Source organism: Meriones unguiculatus, chromosome 1 (genome assembly GCF_030254825.1).
Source record: "Meriones unguiculatus strain TT.TT164.6M chromosome 1, Bangor_MerUng_6.1, whole genome shotgun sequence".
NCBI classification, from domain to species: Eukaryota; Metazoa; Chordata; class Mammalia; order Rodentia; family Muridae; genus Meriones; species Meriones unguiculatus.
Genome location: NC_083349.1, coordinates 186,116,540 through 186,126,047, shown reverse-complemented (window position 1 = coordinate 186,126,047; position 9,508 = coordinate 186,116,540). Strand labels below are relative to the sequence as shown.

Here is a 9,508-nt window from a genome sequence, read left to right as displayed (position 1 = left end):
CTGATTTTTTATTTACTTGTTTGTTTCACATTAATTAATATCCAGTGTCAGCTGCATACTCTGAAGCTCCCATTACAAGTGAAAATTCAGTTGTATAACTGGCAGGATGAGTGATGTCATCAGGCTATAATCTAACACAGAAGCTAAAGGGGTTAGAAAAACCCTGTGATGAGGCGTGACCCTTACTGCCAAGAAGGAAAGTGTGATCTAGCTGTGTTAGATAATGTGAGTGTGGAGCTATGGTTTGCCAAGGCATGAACCACAAGAAAAACAGAACAGCCCGTGAGACGTGGCAGGAATAAGAGTAACCATCATCTAGTCATGTGTGAGCCCTGGAATACACTGGAAAGTCTTAAACACTGGCAGTACATGATAGAAAACAAGTGTGTGGAAAAGCCTGCTCTGGGTTTTTGAGGGGAAAAGCTTAGTGAGGCTCATATGTGAAGAGCTGGAGAGTTGGCTCAGTGGCTAAGAGCACTTGGCTGCTCTTTTAGAGAGTCTGGATTTGGTTCTTGGTACCCACATGGCAGCTCACAACCTTCTCTATTTCCAAGGAATTGGAAGCCACCTTCCAGCACCAGACATACATGTGTACACATGTATACAGATTGGTAATGCTAGGATGTAACATGAAAAACCTGTAGGTTTAAATGTTTCTACATCTTATTATGAATGCCCTTCCTGCACAATTTCATTTTTAAAGGGAGAGTGTAGTTTTGTTAAAATTCATTGAAATACACAAGTAGGATATTTTAGAAATCAGTTTGAAAAGCGATTAAAAACACTGGACTTCTTAAATTTTATTTTTTAGTGTGTATGTACATTAGGTAAAGGATAACTTTAGGAATTCGTTCTCTGCGTCCATGTCCTACAGGGATTGAATTTAGAAAGCCAGGCTTGCACAGCATGAATACAAACACGTAGGAGCTTGCCCCTGTGTGTTAGGGGCAAAAGTAGAGACTCAGAGCTGGCAGGATGGCTCTGGGAGGTGTTTGTGGCCAAGTGGGACCTGATCCCTGGGACCTGATCCCTGGGACCCATGTTCTCTGATCTCCACATATATGTTGTAGCATGTGCATGCATATGTGTGTGGGGACATAATAACTGTAAAGACATTTTTAAGAAGGCAGAGAGTTGATTCGTGAGTCTTGTGAGTAGGGGCATTTCCTTTTTTTCTAAACAAGTGATACCATATTCTTTTAGAAATCTTTTTTTAAAAAAATTGTATGAGTGTTTTGGCTGCATGTTGTGTCTGTTTAGCATGTGCTTGCAGTGCCCTTGGAGGTGAGAAGAGGACAATGGATCCTCTGTGACAAGTTATAGACTGCTATCAGCAGTCATGTGGGTGCTAGGAACTTAGCCTAGATCCTCTGGAAGAGCATCCAAGCTGTCTCTCCAGTTCCGGGTCCGGGAGTTTTCTAGGCAACATGTATTAGGGAAGGTTTCCTGAGGGTATTAGAGAGTGAAAATGTGAATTAACTATTTAGAATATCACAGAGCCTCGGAATATTTTCTGAAGTTAAACCAACCTTTACCAGTAGAACTGTAGTATAAGGTGGATTCTAGAAAATTATTTGCTTTCTTAATGTTACACAACAAGGTTGTGAGATGGCCCAATTGGTAGAGTCTTGCCCAGCATTTGTGAGGCCTGGCTTCAACCTTGAAAAGGCAAAGGGATGTTTAAAGTTTGATCTGTCAATTGCTCTGTCTTTCTGTGAAAATTTGGTAGCTGGTTCTTTTTTATTTATTTATTTTGACAGCTTAGAGATGAAGATAAAAAACGTTTTGTTTTGTGATTTTTTGAGACGGTGTCTTTGTGTAGCCCTGGCTTTCCTGGACTTGCTTTGCAGGCCAGACTGGCCTTGAACTCACAGAGATAGGCCTACCTCTGCCTCCCTGAGTGTTGGGGTTACAGGCGTGTGCTACCACATCCAGCATGTTACTTCATCTCTATAGAAGAAAGCACTTAGCCTGAGTCAATTATCTTTTTCTTAATTTTGGGATGCATATATTTTGCTTATGGTGTGCAGTATCCTCTGAATATTATATCTAACTCATAGACAAGTCCATGTCTAACAGAAGTCCAGCTGATCATTTGAAGAGGTGTTTTATCTACTTAGACATTCCTAGAGGCATAGACATGGATATTGCTATACTAGCTGGAAGACATCTTAACTGCCACAGTGCATTCTGTTGATCCTTTTCAGAGTCTGAGTGGGCTTTTTTTTTCCTGATGTTACTAGAAATCTTTTCTTCTTCTCCTCCTTCCTCCTCTTCTTTTTCTTCTTCTTCTTCTTTTCTTCTGTAAACCAACAGTTTCACATGATACTTGGAGTGGTAGCTACGGCTAATTTTATGTCAACTTAAAACAAGCTAGAGTGAGCTGGAGAGATGGCTCAGAGGTTAAGAACACCCGCTGTTCTTCCAAAGGTCCTGAGTTCAATCCCCAGCAACCACATGGTGGCTTATAACCATATATAGTACGATCTGGTGTGCAGGCAGAACGGTGTATAAATAATAAATCTTTAAAAAAGAAAAAGCTAGAGTCATTTGGGGGAAAAGGGATCGTTGTTGAGAAAATGCCTCCATGAGATTGGCCTGTAGGCAAGTCTGGTTTATTTTCTTAATTATTAATTAATTACTGATTAAGAAAATGCAATGCCACCCCTGGGCAGGTAATTTTGGGGTACATAAAATGTTGCCTGAGCAAGCCTGGGCAGCAAGCCAGTAATCAATTCCCCGTGGCATTTGCATCAGTTTTGGCCTCCAGGATCCTGCCCTGCTTGAGTTCCTGCCCTGACCTCCTTTGATGATGTGGAACTGTAAGCTGAGATAAACCCTTTCCTCCTCAAGTTGCTTGTGGTCATGTTTTATCACACCAATAGAAACCCTAAGATACTTGCAAACAATTAGAATTTTTCCAAATGACATTTAAAATTACTTGGTAGCTATAAATATCTTTAAAAAGTGTCTTATGGTCAATGCAAAGGTATGTTTTTTTTAAATAAGATTTTTAAATTTTTCTATGTTAAGTTGTATGTATATGTTTGTGTTGGTGTGAAGGTGTGTGCAAATAAGTGCACGTGCCAGAATATTGTGTCAGATCCCCTGGAGCTGGACTTAAAGGCACTGGTGGGCCCTCTAGCATGTGTGCTGAGAGCCAAACCCAGGTCCTCTACAAAAATAGTCTGCAGTCTTAACTCTATCTGTAGCCCCACAAAGTTTCAGAAAAGTAAATGGAAAGGGGACATATTACTAGAGTCTCAGCACTTGGAGACTCTAGGCAGAAGGGTCAAGAGCTCAAGATCATCCCCACATATGTAGCAAGCTTAGGCTAAGTGACCTAGGGCTCATGTGACCCTTTCTCAAAGATAAAGTATATATATTTCTGGGTGTGGTGGCACAAGCCTTTAAATCCAGGAGCAGAGGCAGGCAGATCTACACAGATCTACATTTTTGAGGCTATCCTGATCTACACAGCAAGTTTCAGGCTAGCTAGCACTGCACAGTGAGACCCTGTCTCACGCAACAATACAAACAAACAAAAATCACTACCCCTCCCTATAATGTAGGTCCTGTAACTCATATGAGCTGTAGCAATGAAAACACCAAATATACTGTTTTTATGCCAGTGGCATTGTAATGATTAATAAAGATTTATTTTTGATAAATTTTGCTGTTGTCATTTCTGCATTAACCGATTCTGGAAGATTCAGGTATAATCGGTACTTCTCAGAGACCTCAATCAATAAATCAACCTAAAAATTAAAAAAAAAAAAGGTTTTAAAATCATGGCATGAGAACAATTGCAACCTAAAGGTTATGTGCTTAGATTACCACATTATCTTGTATAAAGATGGAATTACTGCCACCTCGAACAAGCAATACCATTATTGTAGTGGGTTCTTGAGATTTTTGATTACTAACACAACACATTAAATATTACCTGGTGGGCAGGGCATGGTAGCTAATATGCAACTCTATGCTGTTGAATTACTACAAGTCTTTCATTTCAGGACTTTGTTCTTATTGCAACATAATATAGATACAAATATGCTGTTTAATTGGCCCTCTATCTGAAAGTTCTACCTCCGTGGATGCAGCCTACCTTGTATTGGAAAGTAGCTAGGCATACAGTTATTGCATCCACACTTAAACATGTAGCAGATTTTTTTTCCTTCTCATTATCCTGTAACTAATACAATCAAACAGTTTGGTATCATTTGGATCTGTTTGCTTAAGACATAGCCCTGGCTGTCCTAGAACTCACTATGTAGACCAGGTGGGCCTCAAAATCACAGAGATCTGCCTGCCTCTACCTCCTAAATTGTGGGATTAAAGGTGTGCTCCACCATGCCTGGCTATAGTTGGATCTGAGCTATTCCCCAAAGCTCCACGTGTTTTCATCCTATAGCACGATAGAAGTGCTATTGGGAGGTGTTGGAACCTTTAGGAAGTGGGACTCAGTGTGAAGTCTTTGGGTGTGTGTTTGGAAAGTGGACTGCGCAACACTGGCTATTTCTTTTCTGTCCTTGGACTTGAGTGATGGGTGGTTTTACTTTGCCATGTATTCCTGTTATGATGTGCTTGATTCAAAGCGGTCTGAAAATGGTTATCTGAACAAGGCTAGAACCTCTGAAATCATGACCCCCTAACAAACTTTTTCTCTTTAAAATTATATTAGGTGTTTGTTATAGTTAGGCAAAGTTGAGGCACAGTTAAATTTATATAGTCCTTGTTAGTATTTAGGAACGTGCTTCTGGGTTGCCTAGCAACCTATGATGTCATCATGTGTCACCAGTCAGGTGGCCACACCCGGAAGGCTTTGTTACCTTCCTCCTAAAAGGGACCAGCCTGCCATGTGGTCCTCTCTTGGCCTCTTCTCTCTTGACTCTTACTCTTCCCCCCTCTTGCCCTCTTGGCTCCCTGCTCTCTTCCCTTTCTCTGTCGGGGTGCCCCTCTCTCTCTTTCCCACCATCATGTCCTGCTCTCCCTTCTCTCCCTCTATTCATCTCCATCTAATAAACCTCTTTCATATAAAATCTGTTGTGCACCTCATCATTAATTGTCCCCATCAGTACTTACCTGTTATTCAATAATAGAGGTAATCTCAAGTACATGAATCTCAAGTAAATGTTATTTGCAATCGATAAAAAGCAAAACAAAACAAAACAAAACTGGTCATCAGTGGGTCTTCTCATCTGCAGGGTTTCCTGAAAACAACCCCCCAGAGATGCCTCAGGACTACCACAGTGTGTGCTTAACTTACCTCAGAAACACTAAGATCACAGAGAGAGACTGAGTTAATCCCAGGTAACTCGATTTTCAGCTCAATTTTCAGAGGTTTCTCGTTCTGATCCTTTACAACCTTCAATTTGTAGGCTGGTTTCTTAACCTCCACCTGGATTTCTGAACTAGAGATCTCTTCTATGAGACAGCGTCCTTTGGCTGGCGCTTGTTTTTTTGTCAATAGCACCTGAGGAAGGTGATTTGGCTCACTCACAGCACTGCTTCTGATCCTTTCAAGAGTATTTTCTTAATGAAAACACGGGGAGGGGAGATACAAAATACTATGAGAGGCTGTGAGCTTTAAAACAGGTAGTGTTCACAGAGACAGCTGATAAAGCTGCAATTAAATTAGTTTGGAAATATTAGCCGTAAAGCATCTGAAGGAGCTGGGCATGCGGCTCAGTGGTAGCTGCCTAGCATGGAAGGCTCTGGGTTGGATTTGATTCTGGCAAAGCTCAACAAACAGACCCAAATGCCCAGAACCTCCAGCCACATAATTTGCTTGGGAATCATGCAAGATTTTCACATATTTCTGGATATTCTGACATTTCTAATAATGTATATTTTTCTCTCTTTAAGTTTCTCATTCTTTTAAGATAGAGACTTCTGGTTTGAAAAACACACACAGATTACAAAAACAAAGTCTAACATTCCTTTATTTTCAGTCATCGACTTACCTTTTTTCAATATCTCTTTGAGGTCTGTGAAGCTACTTTTGGTGCCCATCAGCTTTTCTTTCATTCTCTGGATGCTTCCTTTTATTCCAAAACTAGTAACACGGTATGACTGTGCAAGTATGAACTGGAATCGCTCCTCAATGCAGTGCATGGCCATCTTTATTAACTGATCTTTGATCCTTTGGTCTTTTTCTGCTGCTTGCAGAACACCAGGATTGTAGGCAACATCAATGACAGTATAAGCACCTGTGTGTAATTCACAGAGAACTTGCTTCTATAAGGACTTTTGTCAGGCAGTTTACTAACCCATTTTAGTAAAGCTAGAAACTACAGATTTCATCCCTGTGGGTTTTGTTTATTTGCTTTTTCAAGATATGGTTTCTCTGTGTAGCTCTGGCTGTCCTGAAACTCTCTCTGTAAACCAGGCTGGCCTTGAACTCTCAGAGATCCACGTGCCTCTGCTTCCCGAGTGCTGAGGTTAAAGGCATCTCAATGGTCCACCCCTATGTTTTTAGAGAATCACAGCAGCATTATGTTAACCCAGCAGTGGCTGGTCCAAAAAGAAAGCCCACACAAAATTACCTGCAGAAGAAATGCAGTTTATTAGGAGAAAGGGCTTCGAAGTAAGGAAAAGGCTTAGACAAGAGCAATGCAGTATATGGAGATCTAAGCATGACAGAGCCTTAAAGGGAACCATAGCTTCCCTTTAAAGCCTGGAGAGAAGCTTTACAGAATGAGAGGTAGCAGGAAGGAATGCTAGCTGCCATAAGGGAAAATGGCGGGAGAATAAGGGGTCCTGCAGACAGCAGCTTCAAAGCACTCCATGAAGAAAATCCCTCTCAAGACCAATCCAAGAACCAAAGAAAAGGCTGTTGGTTTTTTTTTTTTTATAACCTTTTAGGACTGACACTAAGTTTCATGTCACATAATTTACTTCAGTAGAGTGGACATGACATCATGGAAGAGCCAGGTGATCATGAACTGAAAACTGCAGGTCACAGCATAGACTGATTCTCAACTCTGTCTCAACAGGAAGGCATGGGCTGATTCAGGCTGTAGGATCTGGCCTAAAGATGCAGGCCCCTGTTCTAACACACCATATACACAAAATTTCAACTCTACGTTGGCATTTCTATGTGGGTTAAAAGCAGATCATACTATTAGAAATCATATTAAATGTGCATAAAACACACCAATTTGTCAGCAATTATTAAAGTTTCATAATTAATTGTTATACCAATATAATGGAAATAATATTACTTATTATATCATTAATATTAATATAGCCATCAAATAAAATATTTTACTTAAAATGCTTTTACCAAGTAAATTCTGATCTATGAATATGTTCAATAAAAATGAACACATGCTTTCTTTAATGCTTTATACCTGATGCCTCAGAGAAATCTTCTGGACTGCCAACATTTAGAGGTACAGGATGAGTGGCTGATTGGGGAGCAGGGATCCTTTTCCATTGACATAGGTTGATAAAAAGTATCTTTTCTTTTGGTTTCTAGAAAGTGAATAATTTTGATATTGACAAACTTAGTTGTTATTTTTTTTAATGAGATTTGATAATATCCTGAAATCAAGTCATCACATTTTTCTCAGGTCTTCCCACATGCTAAGCAAGGGCTCTAATACTGAACTAGCTCTCCTACCAAGATGAAGAATTCTAGTCACTATTTCAGTGTTTATATTACAACTGTGCTTGACATCCTGAGTATTTTCAAGCAATTTCTTCTTCCTGTGTTTTGGTTCATTCATTCATTTGTCCATTTTGCTATGCCAGGAATCAAATCCAACTCAGAGCCTCATATGCTAGGCAAGAATTTTACCACTGAGATATATTTTTTGTTACTTGATTTCCCCAAAGCTGCTGGCTTTTCATCTTAAATCCGACTACTGTCCTCTCCAGAGGAATTGGACAGAAGGTAGCGCTGAAGTAAACAGCTGTTCTATGTGATTTGGATCCCACATCATTGCTTCATTATTTCTGATAATAAAGTAAGCTCTTGATTTGAAAAATCCCCGACTCGAGTCTTATGAAATCATTACGTGAGAACCAGGGGCCTGTAATCCCAGCACTCAGGATGCAGAAGTGGGAGAATCTCAGGGTTGAAGGCCAGCCAGGTCTACATAGCATCAGACATGCAGGACTATATAAAGAGACCCTCTCAGCAACAAACATTACATTACGGCCAATTTGATTGCTCAGTAGGGAAGAGCTCCTGCCTCCAAGCCTGGGGACCTGAATTCTATCCCCATATCATCAAAGGAGTGAGCCAGCTCCCCAAAGTCATCCTTGCACACGCACTCTCTTGAACCCATACATGCATAAAATGTAATAAGATTGCATTTGGGGGTTTCCTGAAATACCAAGTATGATGTTCTCATCTGTATTCCTTTCTGTTTAGAAAGGCATTTTGATAGACTTCTCTAATGTTAAAGTAGCACTAGGGAAGGGGAAGAGTAAGATATCCTCTAGGTATCCTGGAGTAGTTTTATTGAAGACCTGGCACGAACTCTACATACTAGGATCTTGGTTTGTAGACAGAGCTGTGGTTCTGGGTCCACACAGAACTGTTTTCCATCTTTCAGCTCCTGCTGAATGAAGTTCTTGTAGCGCTCAGGATCATTTTCAGACAAATCATCGAGCATATTCCAGAACTGGGAAATTTGCGTGAGAAGACCCTTTGAGGATGCACTCATGACTGGTGATGAGACAGGCCTCTAGAACCTGTGGGAAGACAGGACTTGCGAAAAGACATGCCTGTGTAGCTATGGCCTCATTTCCTCTTTCAGGGAAGGAGGAAGGCTTTTGGAATCGTTTGGGGGGAGGTTCTCAACTGTTCTCGCTTCCTTCCAGTCTAAAAGACTGCACACATACACCGCTTTTTCTTGGCTCTTCTACAGTCTGTAACACGAACCACTTCCTAAATTCCCACGTTGTACCTGTACCTCTGTCTGGTCTTTTCAAACACAGTGGGAACAAAAAGCGCTTTTAAAATCTCGTTTTGCCTGGTGTTCAGTAGTTGGATATTGGCTGACTTAGTGCCTTCCAGACCTGAAATTGTGAGGTGTTTGTGTGTGTGTAAAGGAAAGAGGGAGAAGGAAGAGAGAGAGGAGAAACACATAGAAACACAATTTTCTCAATCCTCAGTAGTTAAAAGTATGGGCACTGGAGCCAGTAAGTTTAAGTTCTACCTAACTAAAGACCAGTATGTTGCCTTAAACAAGTAATGGTCTAAGATCCTGTCATCACCCTCCTCCATCAACAGAGCAGTGTCCAAAATTTTTAAAGGGTTAGCGTCTTCAAATTATGTATTAAGGTGAGACTAAATAGACAACGAACATACAATCCAAAAGTGAGGAAACTCACCTCTTAGTTTGGAAACAAACCGCGACCCCGTGTTACCATGGTAACTAGGCCCGGTCCAACATCCAACTGGGTCCGGGGAGTGCGAAGTAGAGCGATGTCTCCACACCCAGTTCCGGGATCTTTTCTCCAGTTCCGGACTGGCTCCTCCGCGGGCCCGTCC

The 9,508-nt window shown here is 40.9% G+C and overlaps 1 protein-coding gene across 1 annotated transcript; it reads right to left on the bottom strand.

Annotated features, from left to right (window-relative positions):
* Window positions 1–3,615: 3,615 nt before the first annotated feature.
* Pih1d2 (PIH1 domain containing 2) lies at window positions 3,616–9,487 on the bottom strand. Its single transcript, XM_021658639.2, has 6 exons — window positions 9,349–9,487; window positions 8,502–8,706; window positions 7,356–7,479; window positions 5,967–6,212; window positions 5,270–5,535; window positions 3,616–3,758 (listed from the first exon to the last, which is right to left on the bottom strand). The coding sequence occupies exons 2-6, from the start codon at window positions 8,676–8,678 to the stop codon at window positions 3,624–3,626; spliced, it is 948 nt and encodes a 315-aa protein (XP_021514314.1). The 5' UTR covers window positions 8,679–8,706; window positions 9,349–9,487; the 3' UTR covers window positions 3,616–3,623.
* Between the last annotated feature and the right edge of the window lie 21 nt (window positions 9,488–9,508).

What these genes read in the sequence shown, in the direction of transcription:
- Pih1d2 (XM_021658639.2), bottom strand. Translation starts at nt 8,678, where the DNA reads ATGAGTGCATCCTCAAAGGGTCTTCTCACGCAAATTTCCCAGTTCTGG. An exon ending in AGATTTCTCTGAGGCATCAG is followed by an intron (nt 6,213 to 7,355) that starts GTATAAAGCATT and finishes AATTACACACAG; the next exon opens with GTGCTTATACTGTCATTGAT. An exon ending in GTGATCTTAGTGTTTCTGAG is followed by an intron (nt 3,759 to 5,269) that starts GTAAGTTAAGCA and finishes TTTAATTTTTAG; the next exon opens with GTTGATTTATTGATTGAGGT.